Raw genomic sequence first — 19,969 nt, 5'->3', positions numbered from 1 at the left:
ATAAAGCAAGCGACCTTTTGTTTTTATCCGCATCCTCCTTACTTTTAATTTTCCACAATGCAGTGTAACGTTTGGATTAGTGGTAGGTAGAGTAGTAAGTAGAAAATAAAAAAAGAAATCTAGTAATTTAGTATAAGTCTATATTCTATAAAAAGATATCGGCAGAGCCGGGAGTGAGTTTAGAAATATCGAGCACGCGTTAAGTTCCAGCCCGCTATAGAAACACCACTATCCTGTATAGTCAGGCAGCTCGGCAGCGGTCAGGCGGGGTAGGTGTGCAGCGCGCTAGTAGATGCCGGACGCGTAGGTAGATGCAGGACACGTAGATAGGCGCGGCACGCAGGTAGGCACAGGCACGTAGGTAGGCAGAGGCACGTAGGTAGACACAGCCACGTAGGTAGACAGGCGCGTAGGTAGGTGCACTTAGGGTAGGTGCACTACGGTAGGTGCACTGGAGGTAGTCAGGTACTTGAACCCTGGAATGTCCGTTACGTTCCGTCTTAGTTACGGTCCGGTTATATCCAGCCACGACTGCAACATCCCGATTTCCACCTACTCACTACCTAACTAGATGGAAAGCAGTGATCAAGCACTAGATAGCATCGAGATGAGGCAGCCTAGGCAGCGTGACAATCATAATTACAGCTAACAAAATGTAATCTGAATGCAAGTGATGAAGGTGAAAGTATTTGCATGATTTACAAAGCACAGCACTAGTTTAAATGAAGTTAATGAAATTAATAAATAGGTAGTCACTATAAGAAATTATTTGAAAAGAAGAATATGGAAAAATAATTGTAGGGCGTGGCCCTCATGACACGGTCAAAGTGCACCGGTCATGTAAGGTCAAATACCACATGATATATTTTTTAAAAGCGTTATGGCGATACACAGGTTATAATATTCCACAAGAACAGCAACAAAGGCGTGATCGTAGCATGAAATAACATAATGAATGCACAATGAAATTAGCAAGTCATCCTACGACACGTCACGTACTCACGTATAACTTTTCTAGATGCACATAATAAGCTTTATTTTGCAACACTCACCCGATCTGGGGTATACACTGACTTTAAAAGTTATTTTAAAAGCACAATAGTTTATTAAAGGTTAATTTATTTGCAATAAAAATCGCGAGTTAAAAATGTACATAGACCAGTAGTAGTAGTAGACTGTATCGGCTCGCGGCGTCGTGCTAGTGACCGTCTCGCGATTGACCGCCGGCTCTGCTCGCGTCGCCTCATAGGAGGGATAGTTCGCCGAACCGGTTTCCGTCACCCGTCAACGGCTCACGGCTCGCGGCGCGCGGCCGAGATATAGCAAGTCTAGTATTTTTAAATATTCAAAATATAACGTACAACGTTACAGTACCCCCCTTTTTAGCGTAGGATTTTTCCTAGGAAAAATCCGCTGCTTTCGCTCTTGCTAACAACTGATCTAAGTTTCTCTTTCATTCGTCTTCATTCATAATGTAATCATCCCTCACCTTTCATTCTTCCTTACATTAAATAGCCGACATCACACTAGACATCTGTGCGTCAGCGTCCTTTCGACCTGAGTATTCTGCCTATAGTGCACAGAACACTCACCCAGTTCAGTCATGGCTGGTAGAGGATAAAGCTGAAATTGAGCGATTACTAACTACACATAACTATTATTGATAGATTGAATATTAGAAAGGATAAATACATAAGTTATATTTGTGATTTTAAGGCTTACTTATAGAGTAATCAACCGCTCTTGCAAAGGCTTATTTAAGGAGTTGCACCGCTCCGTAGAATACCAAAGGTGTAGGGCCTTTAGCATACAGAAGGGATCTATGGGGTAGAACCACGATCAAGTTTCGTTTATAACCATCGGTGTAGGGCCGATAGTCATAATATATTTAATATGGTAGGAATATGATGTATGGGGTAGACCATCATCATATAAGCTATTGGGGTAGACCAATAATTGGAAAATAGAAAAGCAATAGTTATGGGTAGTAGTAGTAAGTGGGTACTTTACATTATTTAGTTTAGTTTTTTAGTTTATATTATTAAGTTTAGTTTACATTATTTATTTGTTTTAGTTACATGTAGTGCATCTAGTTTTAGTTGACTTTTTAAAATTTGTTTAAAATTACGTATATTTAGCTATAATCAACGAAGTTGAAGTAGGTATTAAAAATTGAAAATACTTTACATATCTAATTTACTTTACCTAACCGTAGTAACATTTTGATGAAATTAGTTTAAGTTATGCTTTATAGTTAATTTATTTAATAGTTTAAAATACTTCATGTACGATTTTATTAACGAATAGATTGTGACTGTCTTGTGGGGTTCTATTAGAAATAATTTTAGGTTTAGTGTAGTGATTTTAATGTTTGGAATAGATACGATTAAAATTATAAGTTTGTTATTTGTAATATAGGAGGTAATTTAACTATCTGTTTCCGAAGTTCGCTAACCGAATCTCCCCCAGTACCACCACGAACAGTAACTTCATAGTCTAGTTCCGCTTTTTGTAGCAATAAAAACTTAATAGGGTAAGACATGATAAAAATTAAAACCGCAGAGAAGGAGTGTGTTGCAAAATAAAGACAAAAATAATAAAGACAAAACAATTCGGATGCAAAATCAGCACGTTTGTGGTCAGTCTAACCATATGTGAAAATATATTTAAGGTATGTAAACTTTGAATTTAAATGTGAAGAAAAAAATAAAATTTGGGGGTAGAAAAATATTGACGGTAGGTCAAACAAAAAAATGGACGGTTGAATTTAAATATTAGAAAAAAAATAATTATTAAACAGATGTGGGTAGATTCACATTTGGCAGGCTGTGATCAAATTCAACACAACTGACAGACAACCAACACCAAGACAACTACAAAATGCTTAGCAAACAAGAACTAAACACAGCTCGATATATTCTACCATTATTGGGCGCCACTGTGACGTTTCGGTTTAGTGGTAGGTAGTCTACTAGGTGAGAAAATAAAAAGAGTAATTTAGAAAATTAGTATATAAGTATATTCTACAAAAGATCGGCAGAGCCGGGAGTGGGTTTAGAATAATCGAGCTCGCGTTAAGCTCTGGCCCGCTATAGAACACTACTATCCTGTATAGTCAGGCAGCTCGGCAGCGGTCAGGCGGGGTAGGTGTGCAGCGCGCTAGTAGATGCCGGACGCGTAGGTAGATGCAGGACACGTAGATAGGCGCGGCACGCAGGTAGGCACAGGCACGTAGGTAGGCAGAGGCACGTAGGTAGACACAGCCACGTAGGTAGACAGGCGCGTAGGTAGGTGCACTTAGGGTAGGTGCACTACGGTAGGTGCACTGGAGGTAGTCAGGTACTTGAACCCTGGAATGTCCGTTACGTTCCGTCTTAGTTACGGTCCGGTTATATCCAGCCACGACTGCAACATCCCGATTTCCACCTACTCACTACCTAACTAGATGGAAAGCAGTGATCAAGCACTAGATAGCATCGAGATGAGGCAGCCTAGGCAGCGTGACAATCATAATTACAGCTAACAAAATGTAATCTGAATGCAAGTGATGAAGGTGAAAGTATTTGCATGATTTACAAAGCACAGCACTAGTTTAAATGAAGTTAGGGCCGATTTTTCAATTGTCAGATAAACAAACAGATAGGGTATATTCGAGAGATAGCGAAGTTGATGAATTTTTCAATGGTCGAGTAAGACCTATTGGACGAATAAATCCTTATCTGAGGAATTAATTTATTTGCCGCCTTGACCGCCAGGTAAGTACTATTCGATTGATAATTTGACGCAGATGACGTTTTAGTTTGAAGTTATTTCTTGCGCTATTAACAATTTATCAATTTATTATGGATATTTTCGATAATATTGATGACTTGGCTATCGAAGAAGAGACTTTAATAAATGAATATATAAATCCACCCGAAAGAAAAGAAAGAATAATCCGCCCAAGGCCTGAAAGTTATTTCTTGCGCTATTAACAATTTATTATGGATATTTTCGATAATATTGATGACTTGGCTATCGAAGAAGAGACTATAATAAATGAATATATAAATCCACCCGAAAGAAAAGAAAGAATAATCCGCCCAAGGCCTGATCACTTTAGGATTTGGGATTCAAAAGAATTTCATCGCAGATTCAGACTTCGGAAAGAGTCGGTGCAATATTTACTTTCCCTAATTGAAAATAAAATCAAGCACCAAACAGAAAGGTACGTAAGCGGTAAGCTGTTATATCGCACTTTCCGTGATGTAAGATAGTGCTTACCTATGTATGTACTTACAATATCAGTTAAAATAAGGGCTTTTATTTGTTTCAGAAATCAGTGTATTTCACCCATGTTGCAGTTATTAATTGCACTGCGATTTTATGCCACTGGAAGTTTTTACATAACTGTTGGTGATTTTGGTGGTATTCATAGTTCCACTATGTGCCGTATTATTAAAAAAGTTACTGAAGCTATAGCATCTTTAAGAACAATATTCATAAACTTGCCAAGAAGTGACGAAGACATCAGAAGCACTCAACTAGAATTTTATAAAATAGCCAGATTCCCTAGAGTAGTATCGGCTATAGATGGCACCCATATTAGGATTCAGTCGCCTGGTGGTAACACTGCAGAAGAATTCAGGAATAGAAAAGGATTCTTTTCGTTTAATGTTCAAGCAATGTGTTCAGCAGACTTGATGTTTCAAGATATAGTTGCACGTTGGCCTGGCTCTACCCATGATTGCATGATATTTGCCAATTCACATGTGAAATACCACTTTGAGAATGGTGAATTTGGCAATGGAATTATACTTGGAGATAGTGGTTATGAACTAACTAATTACCTACTCACTCCTTTTCAAAATCCAGACACACCAACTAAGACTTTATATAATGAATCACAAATTCGAACACGGAATGTTATTGAAAGGTGCTTTGGAGTTTGGAAAAGACGGTTTCCAGTCCTAAGTATAGGATTAAGGTGTAGGCTGCCGCTTGCACAAGATGTGATTGTAGCCTGTGCTGTACTACACAACTTGGCAAGATCAAAAAATGAGGAGGAACCTCCAGTGGACCCAGAATTGCATATTCCACCACAGCCTATATTTCCACCCGCTATAGCCGATTTTACTGGTGATGAAAGGTGCCATACTAGGAACTTAATCTTAATAAATTATTTTCATGCCTTACCTACTGAATAATCTAGGGCAGCCAAGCTCAATTTTTCAACAGTTTTACTACATATAATCTTTATATTCATTCAATAGAAATTTATGTTTATCATATGTGCAATTTCTTTTTCAATTAATGTTACATAATAAAAACATTGGTATTTTATTAAAGTCAAGTTTTTATTTTTCAAAATAATGAACAAAAATCTAAGTCATGGTATTTGGAACTGCTCCACAATTACACCCATTTTGTTTTAATTGTAATGAGTGTAATTCTTCTTTTCTTCTCTCATCATTAGCTAAATGCAACATTTTCAGTTTATGCTCCTCCTCCATAAACTGGTGCTCAAGTTTGGCAGTCTTCATTTGGAGCTGTACTAGCTCCAGTCGAGCTTCGCTTAATTTGTCTAGTTTGGCGGTGACACTAGCTTTGGAGACATTTGGTTTTAATACATTGGACACCCTTGATTTTAAAGCCTTTGGGTGCCATTTGTCCCAATTATTTTCTGAAAGTAATACAACAACAATTACATACAATACATTACATGAAAGTATACCTACATTTAGTATGGGCTTATGGGCTAATTAAACATAACATGTTTCATTTGTTTGGTTTATTATTAGATATCAAAACACAATCTGTAGTACCCTACTATAATCTTACAACCTGCCTGCAAGCATAAATTATAAATTATGGCCTCATAGAATGCTCCTTAAAATAAAATAACTGAATTTAAGAACATCTGACTTTTATAGACATATACCTTTTTGATTGTCCTCAACAATTTCCCCGATGGCCAAATCAACTACTGGATGGGGTTGGAATGAATTTTCTGGTATTTCTTCTATTTCAAAAATAATATTACTATCTTCAACTTCTTCCAGAGGAGTAGATTCTGAAAAATATTATTACATGTGAGCTTTTGCACTTTAAATAGTAACTGGTAACCAAAAACATGCCAATACTTACTTGAAATAGTGTCACTGTCGTGACGTGGCTCAAGTCCTGTTATGTTCGAGCAGATGCTAAGCACCTTTTCATCGATTTCACTGAATTCTGGAGCTTTTGAAGGCCCTCCTCCAGTTTTGTACATCTCTTGCCTTTGCAGAGAAGATTTCTTTTTTGTGTTTTTTTTTATACCCTCGTATTTCAATTTGAGGGTCTTCCACGATCGGGCATTTGTGGACACTCCACAGGAGTTAAAATTCTCTTCTATTTGCCTCCAGGCTGCCTCCTTATCCTTATTAGTAACGGCATCAGTTTTTTTATTTTCAACAATATTTTTAAATTTTGCCACTAAATTAATTAGGAGCTGAATTTCAGCAGAATCAAAATTGGCTGAGCGCTCTCGTTTTTTGTTTTCCATTATTTTACTTTATGTTTTTCACAAAATCAAAAACAACTCAAACTGAACTGGCTATTTTTAACCTAAAAATTATAGACGGATAATTTGACAGGATAGAAAAAAGTCTGTCTCTGTCTAATGCATTGCTTAGCGATATATTTGTTTCACTTCTCAAAAGCTTAAAATGCTAGAGTTGAAATATTGGATCAAAACGTTATTCATGCAATAAATTACTAATGAAAAATCGACGAGCATCTATTCGTCTGTATAAACAGTCCAATAACGTTATTCCTTAGAATAGTTATTAGGCATTTTATCTGATGATTGAAAAATCGGCCCTTAATGAAATTAATAAATAGGTAGTCACTATAAGAAATTATTTGAAAAGAAGAATATGGAAAAATAATTGTAGGGCGTGGCCCTCATGACACGGTCAAAGTGCACCGGTCATGTAAGGTCAAATACCACATGATATATTTTTTAAAAGCGTTATGGCGATACACAGGTTATAATATTCCACAAGAACAGCAACAAAGGCGTGATCGTAGCATGAAATAACATAATGAATGCACAATGAAATTAGCAAGTCATCCTACGACACGTCACGTACTCACGTATAACTTTTCTAGATGCACATAATAAGCTTTATTTTGCAACACTCACCCGATCTGGGGTATACACTGACTTTAAAAGTTATTTTAAAAGCACAATAGTTTATTAAAGGTTAATTTATTTGCAATAAAAATCGCGAGTTAAAAATGTACATAGACCAGTAGTAGTAGTAGACTGTATCGGCTCGCGGCGTCGTGCTAGTGACCGTCTCGCGATTGACCGCCGGCTCTGCTCGCGTCGCCTCATAGGAGGGATAGTTCGCCGAACCGGTTTCCGTCACCCGTCAACGGCTCACGGCTCGCGGCGCGCGGCCGAGATATAGCAAGTCTAGTATTTTTAAATATTCAAAATATAACGTACAACGTTACAGCAGGATAATCTCTATAGAAAGATATTAATAAAAAAACAAAATCACGCTCGGTAATTTGGTCGGCGCTTACCGCCAAAGCAACGCCTCGGTTCGGTTCGTCGCACAGTAGATCGACGCCATACAAGCGTTGGGACATAGGATATTTAAATATCCAAATGTCAATTTTTGAAAAACGAGTTATGCCATCGTATTTGTCTTCTTATTAGCTGTTAAAAATGTTACTAGCATTTTCTGATTGGACTCTTACATCGAGAGCTATAGCGCAAAATGTGATTTAAATGTATGGGAAGTGACTTAAAAACTGATGTATCTCGAGATTCCCTTCGCCTTTCGACTTGATTTTTTTATATGGTAATAAGACATATATTTGGCACATTTTCTTCAAACAAACATGGTGCGATAAATGTGCCCGTTTTAAGATACAAGTATAGACCGATTTTTGCAATATCATCTACATATTTATTTATAAGTTTCACATATTTTATCTCTGAATCTCACTTCAGTGGTGACTCACTGATATGGTCAGGCCATAACTCATTGGTGCACCGATAATATAATCTCTGGAAATAATTATATACTACTAATGAGGTAATTTGTTAATTTTTGGTAATTTGTTATTACCTAAATTTTAATGAGGTGATTAGCTATTTTTTTGGAAAATTAGCTAATTACTTATAAAAGACCTTTTTATTGTTTACAATAAGAACTCGAATCGATTTTTAACATACCTACCCTCATAAGTGCCAATTTTGGAAACCATATAAATAGGCGCATGGTTGACTGAAATTAAATTAAATAAAAGCAGTCGTTTTTTATGAAAAACAAAAAAATATTTTATTGTCACGCTTAGTTACTAAAAAAATAATAAATTACAAATAATAAAATATGTAAAAACATCAAAATATACCTACAATTCTATTACTAAGATATTTATTGAAGTACTTAACTACAATTTATTAATAACTAATTTCATAATGATAAAGTAAGGACAAAATTTTAAATTGGTTGACACTAATATTTAGACATGATAAAAACAGTAAAAACAAATATTCAATATAACAAACAAAACGAAGAACAGCATCATAAAGCATCATAAAAATCAATAGTCTAAAAGAAAGTGTTAGTCACAGAAAATATCATCATCAGATTCTATTTCAGATTCTTCAGAATCGCTATCAGATATTAAATTCATAACGTCACAAAATTCTACTTGATTTTCTTCTGTGACTATCATTTCATAAACTTCTTTAAACATATTTCTCTTTACGTTACGATCCAATTTTGGTCGTATGGTTGTCAAAAAAGGATCTGAAGTGAGAAGCAGGTTATGAAGTACATCTTCATTACAATTAATACTACTACTTTTTCTCGAGTGAGACTCTCTAAATTTACGAAAATCTTTGTTTCTCGCTTCAGATGCTTCTTCTGACAAAAAACCGATTGGCACTATAGACAAATGCTCAATTATATGAGCTCCATGAATAAGCAACTTATGAATACTCACAGGCATATAATACCATGGATAAAGATTGGTAAACATTTTTGCAGTATCTATACAGAATTCATTAAATTTGTTTACAATAATTTTTTCACCAGAAGAAATACATTGTAGGATCACACCAAGTCTTTGCACTAAAGCAACGTCTAGTCCAGTTATATCAGCAGTTTTGGCTGGATCTTGAAAGAACCTTCTAGCTGAGTTTCCGTTGTTTGTCGTCCCACTGCCTTGTTTTACAACGTCTAATAATAAACCAGTTTCTTTTCTGAATCTGTCTTGAATGTTCTTTTTTCTTTCATCTACAGATTTTTTGGCATCGTCTCCTCTTGATTGCCAAGATTTAATGTCTAATCTATATGCTATATGAAGCAAACATTCCATGGCACGGATCCATGCATGAAGACTGCTTAATCCATATTTATACATATCTTCGTCCACTGGTTTTTTCTGAACCAATTCTATATTGTTCATTTCCTTCGGACGCGCCTTACACAAATCGCAAACTGCTGTAGAAGTGCCAGAGATATAGGATGCCACTTTTCCATCTATCATTGTCAAGAGCAATTTATGCTTGATAGTTGCATTTTCACATTTCGTTGGATTTAAACTTTCTATTTCTGTTTCTATATTAGTCATTTCGTTTTTAACATTAAACTCCGTTTCTTTCATGAACTTCCACATAATGGGTCGGCAGAAAGACGTTGATGAAGGCCGTTGGTTTTGCCAAATAATACATCCATCTTGAGTTGTGAGCTTCAATGGCACAAGACTCGCCATGAACACGCTTTGTAGTTCTTGATTTGAACAATCCGACTTTTGTTGATGTACACTTTGATTTGAGGCTCCATCAAACCCCCATTTGCTTATTAGCAGGAGTTCATCTTTGTCAAGACTTATGTCCAAACACTGAATAAGTCTATTTACAGTTAAATCTAACAGAGCTTGAAGTTTAATCTTAACAGAAGTTTCTGTTATTGTTACAGCACTGTTGTCAGGGTAGCACTTTTTCTTCTCTTCTTGAAGTTTATAATAACTAGGGTATTTACAAATTCCTTCCTTTTCACTGAAATCTCTTAGTGTTATGTATCGAAACTTTGATAGTCTTAAAGTGACATATAATGCCAAAGCTTTTTGGGATGATATTTCTTTCATTTCTCCAAATTGAATAAACTGCTTTACTTTAGAGACTTGCTCTGGATTTTCTAAAAGGTACTGCAGGATTTCAGCCACATCTTTTTTTCCAGATGATTTGAGGCTCGTTTGAGCAGAGAAGACGATTTCTTCCGTGCTATAGGAGCTGCAACTCGATTCTGTGCGTCTTCTTTTTTGTTTGTTCGATAATTCTTCAAAAGGTTTGCGGCTTTCTATCGAAGTAGATGTAGATGCGTCGGAAACCCGACATTCCGGATTCATCACAACATTTGTGAAAGAATCGGATGTTGTCGCTGTTGGTTCTTCAGATGCCTCGTCTATTTCTTCTTCGGGTATAATAACATTCTCTTTCCAATTTTCTGGCCATTTGATATCTGCTTGCAACCAGGAGGAATACTTCCGCATAAATGCTTCTTGATTTCTTGAAGATTTCATCCATTTAGCATAGATCCGATAACAAAATCTACGACACCATTCTTTAAGTTCTTTTTCAACTGCGTCTCTTAACTGAAAATCACTATTGGTTTTCAGAGACGTAAATAATTGATTATAGTCCCGAATATCACCACCTTCACGTAGAGAAATGTAAAGGTCGAGGTAAGTACCGAAACCGTGAAAAGACATAATGACAACACTCGGATGAGGATGAAATTACAACTAATGCTCTTCAAGTAATGCACCTATTTATATGGTTTCCAAAATTGGCACTAATGAGGGTAGGTATGTTAAAAATCGATTCGAGTTCTTATTGTAAACAATAAAAAGGTCTTTTATAAGTAATTAGCTAATTTTTCAAAAAAATAGCTAATCACCTCATTAAAATTTAGGTAATAACAAATTACCAAAAATTAACAAATTATCTCATTAGTAGTATATAATTATTTCCAGAGATTATATTATCGGTGCACCAATGAGTTATGGCCTGACCATATCAGTGAGTCACCACTGAAGTGAGATTCAGAGATAAAATATGTGAAACTTATAAATAAATATGTAGATGATATTGCAAAAATCGGTCTATACTTGTATCTTAAAACGGGCACATTTATCGCACCATGTTTGTTTGAAGAAAATGTGCCAAATATATGTCTTATTACCATATAAAAAAATCAAGTCGAAAGGCGAAAGGAATCTCGAGATACATCAGTTTTTAAGTCACTTCCCATACATTTAAATCACATTTTGTGTCCAATCAGAAAATGCTAGTAACATTTTTAACAGCTAATAAGAAGACAAATACGATGGCATAACTCGTTTTTCAAAAATTGACATTTGGATATTTAAATATCCTATGTCCCAACGCTTGTATGGCGTCGATCTACTGTGCGTCGTCCGCCATCTTCGATGTTCCGGCCGCAAATGAATGAAACTTGTCAAGTCGCATCAAGCGCAAGGTAGTTCAAGTGCCGTCAATAAAAAATTTTGTCAAGTATGGTCCAGCACGTACATACTTGACGGGACTTGTCAAGTCAACGCTGTAAACGATCAATAATCACTTCAAGCACGTAGACTTGTCCAGTGCACTTGATCGTGTCGCGGACCCATAAACGATCAATATTCACTTCAATTAAAAAAATTATGGCATTCGTGTTGGATGTGCCTTGGTCACACACTGTGGCTAAAACGGTAAATCCAATAAGATGTGGCTGTTTTATAATTTTCTTTATTTGTGCAGCTAAAATTTCTTTTGGTGGTTTTGGTGAAAAATTTTTTAAGACAGTTTGGAACGTGATATTTGACGACAGTTTTAATGCTTTTTGCAATCTCATTTTATATGAGATATTTTTTGCGTTTATTTTTTTAATTTCTTTTGCCAAATTTTGTTCATTGTTGCTGTCAACTCATTGTTTGGTAATTTCTGAAAACAAAAGCAAGCATTAACTTATGAACCAACAATGCAGCAAATCTGTAAAGAAATAGATTACGGGTAGTATTATTGGGATTCGGCAATATTTTAATTAAAAGTCGTTAGATTTCTATAATATTTGTTTTATTTTTGAGAGCACAACTTGACAAGACATGACAAATTTTTCTAAGACAGAATCGCGCACGTTTGTGGAGACACTATCAAACAAAAGCGTTTACAAAGATATCTATCTTATAAATTTATTATTCAATACTCCCACTTAAATTTATAAGGTAGACGTTACAATTTATCAGGCACATATCTCAAAAACAACTTACAACTTATAGGCTACACTCATCACTATAAGTTACTACAACTTAAAACTTTTCTCTAGAAACAAAACTTTTAATTAATTAACAAACACTAACCATATTACACAATTCTCAAAACCTTATCTCTAATTGTATTAAATTTTTGTACTGGCAAAGCTTTAGTTAAGAAATCAGCCAACTGATTTGAACTCTCAACATATTTAATAACAACAACATTCTTTGCCACATTTTCTCTAACAAAATTATATTTAATATCTATGTGCTTACTTCTTCTATGAAATACAGGGTTGTTAATCAACTTAATTGCACTCTGGTTATCAACATTTAAAATAATTGACTCTTGTGGTTCTTTGATGTCACACAGAAATTGTCTAAGCCATAATATTTCTTTAGCAGCTTCACTTGCCGCCATGTACTCAGACTCAGTTGTGGATAATGCTACAGTACTTTGTCTACGACTAGACCAAGTGACAGGACCTCCATTCATCAAAAATATATAACCAGTATTAGACTTCCTAGTGTCCAAGTCACCTGCAAAATCAGAATCTGAGTACCCAACTAATTCACCATTACCTTTATAAACAATACACATATCTTTAGAATTAATTAGATAGCGCAAGATTCTTTTCACAGCTACAACATGTGAAGGACCTGGGTCATTAACATACCTACTAACAACATTGACAGCATAAGCTATGTCAGGTCTAGAAACAGACGACAAGAATAGCAAAGCTCCCACTGCTTCTCTATATGGGAAATTAACAGACTCTTTACTTGTATTCTTAGACAAATGTACATTTACATCAGCAGGAGTACTACTACTCTTAGCATCAAACATATTAAATTTATTTATTATCGTTTTAATATACTGTTTCTGACTAATACTTATACAATCTTTTTCTCTAGTTATTTCCATACCAATAAATGAATTACATTCTAAAATCTTAATATCAAACTTTTGTTTAAGACCATTTAATATATCTGACAAAACATCTTTACTTTTCGATAATAATAATCCGTCATCAACATAAATAACTAATATTACTTTGACATCGTTAAAACATCCTACAAAAACACAATTATCAGACGGACACGGTTGGAAACCATAACTAGTTAGAAAAGAACTAAACTTCTCATTCCAACATCTCGACGATTGTTTAAGACCATATATAGATTTAATCAACTTACAGACTTTGGAAGGCTGAGTTTCCAATCCCTCTGGCACCTCCATGTATATGTCCTCAGAGAGCTCACCGTACAAGAAGGCCGTCTTCACATCAAACTGCTCGATGTGAAGCTCGTCTCTAGCAGCGATGCTCAGCAGCACCCTAATCGAGTCGTACCTGCTTGTGGGGGAAAAGGTCTCATTATAGTCCAAGCCCTTGACTTGTGTGAACCCTCGTGCACACAGTCGTGCTTTGTATCGTACTATTTCTCCATCTCTATTCTTCTTTATAGCAAACACCCATTTGCACGATACAGGCTTCTTTTCACTTTTGTCGGTCAGTATCCATGTCTGATTTTCTTCATGTGATTGAAGCTCTTCAGCTACAGCTTTCTTCCACAGATGAGAATTTGGACTTTTCATAGCTTCTTCATAACTGTTTGGAAGTTCATATTCTGTGAAATTTGCTTCTAATCTTTTGTCTCGACGAGGACGTAATGAGATGGTTCTTGGTTCTTCCTGCATCAAATTTATACCTCTTGGAGGAACATAACTTTCATCCATATCTTCTAAACTCTTCATACTTTCATCTGATGATATTTCTTCAGGTTCAACATTTTGAGTTTGGGTTTCATTTAGCGGGGTAGATACTGTAGAATGTTCTTTTTCTTCTTGTTCAACTGTCATTTCTACATATCTTTTTCTTTCTTCCAGCATACTACATTCATCAAACTTAACATCTCGTGATATTGTAATCTTCTTGGTATTTTGATCATACATTCTATAATTGTCGTGGTCATATCCAACTAACAACATCTTCACACTTTTCTTGGCAAGCTTCTTTCGCTTTTCCTTTGGAACATGTACATAACCAATTGATCCAAATATTCTAATATGTTGTAAGTTAGGCTTCACTCCATGCCACAGTTCAAATGGCGTAACATCTCCCGTCTGGCTTGATGTATTTCTATTCAACAAATATACCGCACAGTTAACAGCTTCTGCCCACAAGTTTAAAGGAATATCCTTTGCATATAACATTGTTCTTGCAGATTCCATGATAGAACGCATCTCTCTTTCTGCTCTCCCGTTCTGTTGTGGAGTATACGGCGCAGTACGTTCATGCGTTATCCCTTTACTCTCCAAAAAAGATGTGAATTCTTGGTTTACATATTCAGTACCATTATCTGTATGTAGTATCTGCAAATCACGCTGAAATCTATTCTTCACAATGGCATTGTACTTCAGAAAGCATTGAAATACTTCACTCTTATGCTTCATAAAGTAAACATGGCGATAGCTTGTAGCTCCATCTTTGAACAACACAAAGTACTTCATACCCGATACAGAAGGTTCTTCTATAGGACCGCACACATCGCTGTACACAATTTCACCAGGTTGTGTTGGACCTCGGGTAGATTTCAAGAAGGGGCGTCTTGCTTGCTTTCCATATTGACATGCTTCACAAACAAAATTCTGATCACCGCTCAATGTAACTGGAATCACACCATTCTTTGACATATTTTGAAGTTCCTTGACATTTAAGTGTCCTAATCTTTCATGCCAAACTTTTATATCCGTTTGCACAACATTACAATATTCTTGTTTGATTGTTTTTATATCCAATTCATATAAATTGTTCTCTTGCAACTGTGCACACATAACAACAACATTGCTCTTCATTATCATAGCATTCTTATTGTTCTTCACTATGACATATCCTCTTCTAGTAGCTGCACCTTCAGAAAACAGATTTCTTCGTAAATCAGGTACATACAACACATGCTCAAGTCTACATCTCTCCCATGTACCATTAACCTTCTTATCTATTAATACAGTTCCTTCGCCACATACCTTTATACTCTGCTTGTTGCCCAATTTAACGGAATTGTTGCATTGAGATTCGCAGTGGAAGCGTCCTGGGCCCATAACCTATTGGGATTCGTTCAACTCGCAGAAGTATTCTCTCCTGTAGGTCATATGCTTCGATGCTCCACTATCTAAAATCCATGCGTCTTCATCATGTTCAGATGAGCAACCTTCTGCGCTGAACGCCATGTTGTTGGTTTTCTTCTCATTGTACCTTTTCTTAGGCATCCTGCATTCTCTTGCGAAATGACCCCTTTTGTTACAATTGTAGCACACGAATCTGTGAGTTCTTTGTTCTGACGTTGGTTCTGACGTCTTTTGTTTGTCCTCATTTCTAGGTTTAAAATTTCTTTTTGACGTAACTAACGCGTTTTCACTACTCGATTCATTGGCTAGGCTGGCTTCTTCGTCAACTAAACGCGACGTAAGAGTTTGTATGGTCTGACGATCTTCATCGAGTGACAACCATGCTTGTCTAAGAGAACGATACGTTGATGGCAACGTGCTTAGAATCTTCGTCATAATGGCGGTGTCACTTATTTTCTCACCCGTCTCTCGCAGCTGCTTTGCCAAACTTTCAACCTTTGACACGTGCTGTGCCATCGTGTCACTGGCACTATACGAGTATTGATAAAACTGCTCATGAATTAACATCTTGTTGTATTCTGACTTCTGTTCATAGATAGCTTCTAGTTTTGTCATCACTTGTTTTGCGGTTTCGCAGTTTTCTATTAACGATATCTGGTTTAAATCCATCGAAGAGGTTAAGATAAACATGGCCATACCATCATCTTTATCCCACTGCACTTGCGAACCGGCTTCTAAAGGTCTTGCCTTCTCTATATTTAATCCCTTCGCTCTTAATGCGCATTTCACTTGAAATTTCCATTGTTTGAAATTTCTTCCATCAAACTTCTCGATTTTCATTCCGTTTGAAACCTCCATTTTACGGTCACTTTTATATCGGAAATAATCCTTGCTCTTAACGAACTAATAATTAAAATATATGCCTAGTTATGTGCCTGGGCCCATAACCTATTGGGATTCGGCAATATTTTAATTAAAAGTCGTTAGATTTCTATAATATTTGTTTTATTTTTAAGAGCACAACTTGACAAGACATGACAAATTTTTCTAAGACAGAATCGCGCACGTTTGTGGAGACACTATCAAACAAAAGCGTTTACAAAGATATCTATCTTATAAATTTATTATTCAATAAATATAGCGTACAAAAAATATTATTTTATTATTTATGCCAAAGAAATCAAATAAACAATACATACACATATATAAAGAAAGTAATACAAGACAAAAATAGGAGAAGCAGCATTACAGAGCCAGGTACTTAATGATTCTTCACCATACTCTTGAAAACAGCAAGAGACTGTGCGCGTCTGATAGTCACCGGCAGTGCATTCCACAGACGAGTTGCCTGAACAACAATGATTTGCAATATGTTATCGTATGCCGTTTCACATTCAGAAATGAATTCTAATTGTTTATTTGTAATGGCCCCAAAGATATAATTCGTGGCTTGCAAATCCTTTTCAACTCATTTGTCTTGGGCATCTGTACTTTGGATTTTTCGCATTATAACCTCTTCGCACTTTTTATACTGTAAATACTTCGTTAATCTGATCTTCCAATTGGCGTATTCTTTACCATCGAATATCGGTATCATTATTTGATTAGAGGCACGCTCCATTTTGATTTGGTTTCACACTTCATGTAATACGGAACTTTTCTTAATCTGACAAAACTTTTGTAATCTTTTTGTATTTTTTATTAATGACGCTCTGCTGCCATATTAAGAAAATGATTTAAAATGAATAAACATTATTTAAGGTTTAACTTTACCTTTTTATTTATTATAAGAATTACAAAAACATTTTTATAGAACCTACTTTGTGCAAGCCCGGTGACAGAGAGAGAGAGAGAGAGATGTTGCCTGTAAAATAAAAATATTAAATGTATACCATATCTCAACAGTTTTTAAAGTAAACTTTTTCACGTGCATATGTATCTTTTTTGTTCGGAGGACACAAAATTTTGCGGTTTAACCTTCTTTAAGGATATTTTTATTAACAAACAGTAAACAATCATAATTTCATTACCCAATTAATAAAAATAAACACTTACCATTATCTTTTTGGATCAAGTTTCGTTGTAGCTGTTGACTAGAACTTGTATTATCTATACTTTTATCCGGCAAAATTAAAGACAATATTTTCTTCGAACGTTTCATATTGAATAATAAACTCAAATATCAAAGGAATATGTAAATGCAATTAGAAAAACAAATAAACACCGCCACTCATGCACAAGCAAACACATACACACCTCCCGCCAACACGACCGCGAATGACGAAGTAACCAGCGCGCGGGCAGCGGTAGCGCGGGGTGGGGCCCGTGTACATCGATCTATCTATTCATGAATCGCTATTCTTCGAAATACTACTACGTATTACGTTCTTGGCACATTATAACTTCGAAAATAGGCTTCATAAAAAGAAAATAAATACACCATTAGATAGCTCTTGTTATTCTAAATTAAATACGACAAACAAAAACAATTGATACATTTTTACAAGTACATTACATTCGTACATTTTTAATGAATTTGCATATATGGATGACATACTTGTTTCTATGTCGATTCAATTTTGATCGTTACTCGGATCGGACAGCTAATTGAGGCAAGCCCCATAGTTTTTATTATTCTTCACGTAAATACCTTTCTAATGATATATCATACGTTACTGATGGAGCGGGTACTTAATCCCATGCCCATAGCCAAAGCGCCCATTGTCCTTTGCTTGCAGTAAATTATTTCTTATTCCTTTTCTCATAAAAGGAATGTGAGAGCGATCGTATAAGGGCACTACTTCATCACCATCTGTTTAAAAAATGTTGTTTTAGAATTCTTTACTATTTCTTGCATAGCTCATTTTAGTCTCATTTATTAGCCAGTTTATGGCACTTACATTGGTTGTGCCTTGGTTACAAACTGTTGCCAATACTTTTAAGCCTATAGACTTCAGTTTTCTAATAATTGTTTTAATCTGACTGACTAATTCCATAGCTGATGTTGTAGAGGCACAAAATGTATATAATTTCTACTGATTCCCTAATCATAAAAACCAATGCATGGTCAGCTATGTTTCTCATCCTGTTTTTGCCATCATCAATAAATCCAGTTATACAGTCTCTTCTTTAACTGTAATCCAAAGTGTGGTGCAAGTACTACTTAATCAAAAAGTAATATGCATTCCTTGTCATATTTCTTCATTTTCTCCACTTTACCTCTTAGCTGTTCAAACAAGTTATCTTATCATTCAGCCCTGGCTTGAGAGCTGCTCTGGTTATCATATGACTTAATGTTAATGATGAGGGTAAAACAAAAAAAAAGAGACCCTGGTTGATACAGCAACTATATATATTGAATTGAATGTAATGTAGTTTAATTTTGGTAATTTTAAATTTTAATTTTGTAATTCTGTTTTGTTTAGTAAATCTTTCAGTGTGCCCACTTTAGCAGTTTTCATCATTCTTTTTATGTTTTTCATTTTATCACCCTGGCCATATGGATGCTCTTTCATAGACCACTCAAACCATTTAACTTCAATTTCTTCCTGATCATCACAAGCTGATTTTTTTTATCTGCGCAAATATCGCATTCTCCAAACATACATTCTTTAGACTTAAAATCACAAACAAAGTCTGAAGTGATGTCATTTAAGCTTTCTTTCTCCTGGAGAAATCCCTGTGATTTTAATGTATCCACCAAAAATTGCATATTTGAGTGCTTCACACAGACACATGTTTCACAGTTCCTTATTTTGGGAGGTAAAACGTAAAACGGTCTGTATTTTTTGAAACTATTTTTACCTATCTCAGCCGTATACTTTTGGTGGAGATTTTTCAGTTTAGTTGATATCTTATTTGGCGAGTTACTTTTCTGTATGTTCTATACCCCTTGTTACCGGCTGTCGCACACGTTACGTCGTCTCTGTTCAAAAATGCTCTATTTTATTTTGTAACCGAATAGACTTACGGATTTGAGACCTGGTGTATTTTTTTAAATTGCCTTTATAAATATAAAAGACAGCGTTAATTTTGACTTTTGACCATATTTCTCCACCAAATTATTTTTTAAAATCTTTTTGATGTTCTTTTTTCCGCTTGATTTGAACTTTTCATTTCTAAATTAAGTGCTTCTGTTAAAACATTATGTTCTAGTTCTAGTAATTTCTGTTTAATAACTTCTTTATTTGGTGTTTCAATATGAGGAATTTTTTGTATGACTAATAAATTCTTCAACTCTTTTCCTTGGAGTGTATTCAGTTGTATTAGCGTTGTATTATGTCTGGTTTGTGATAAGTTAAGGGCTGCAGAGTGAAACAATTGCGCAGTAGTAATTATTTTTTATTTATACTCGGTGGAGAAAAAGAAATACAACCTGGCTTGTTCATAACCTCAATCCGCAATAGACAAAAATACCACAGACACCATAGACATTAATAGTTTTTTTATTGGCTATGTTGCATTTCACACGCCCCCTCATTATTCCATGTCAAATATGTGTGTGTCAACGTCAAAATGTCATGCAATAAACCAACA

General features: G+C 35.4%; 2 protein-coding genes and 1 long non-coding RNA gene across 3 annotated transcripts; 1 reads left to right on the top strand and 2 right to left on the bottom strand.

Moving 5' to 3' along the window:
* Positions 1-120: 120 nt before the first annotated feature.
* Positions 121-2,519, bottom strand: LOC124635994. The gene is made up of 2 exons (XR_006985094.1): positions 1,053-2,519; positions 121-476 (listed from the first exon to the last, which is right to left on the bottom strand). It is a non-coding gene; the product is annotated as an uncharacterized LOC124635994 (long non-coding RNA).
* A 1,112-nt stretch (positions 2,520-3,631) lies between these two features.
* Positions 3,632-5,327, top strand: LOC124635802 (putative nuclease HARBI1). Its single transcript, XM_047171756.1, has 2 exons — positions 3,632-4,207; positions 4,316-5,327. The coding sequence occupies exons 1-2, from the start codon at positions 3,984-3,986 to the stop codon at positions 5,184-5,186; spliced, it is 1,095 nt and encodes a 364-aa protein (XP_047027712.1). The 5' UTR covers positions 3,632-3,983; the 3' UTR covers positions 5,187-5,327.
* On the bottom strand, positions 5,318-6,854 carry LOC124635803. The gene is made up of 3 exons (XM_047171757.1): positions 6,127-6,854; positions 5,921-6,052; positions 5,318-5,662 (listed from the first exon to the last, which is right to left on the bottom strand). Exons 1-3 carry the CDS (start codon positions 6,521-6,523, stop codon positions 5,364-5,366), a joined length of 828 nt encoding a protein of 275 aa, XP_047027713.1. The 5' UTR covers positions 6,524-6,854; the 3' UTR covers positions 5,318-5,363.
* Between the last annotated feature and the right edge of the window lie 13,115 nt (positions 6,855-19,969).

This window comes from Helicoverpa zea, chromosome 13 (assembly GCF_022581195.2).
Source record: "Helicoverpa zea isolate HzStark_Cry1AcR chromosome 13, ilHelZeax1.1, whole genome shotgun sequence".
Lineage (NCBI taxonomy): Eukaryota > Metazoa > Arthropoda > Insecta > Lepidoptera > Noctuidae > Helicoverpa > Helicoverpa zea.
Note: the sequence above shows the minus strand (reverse complement) of the source record. Positions and strands in the feature narration are given on the sequence as shown.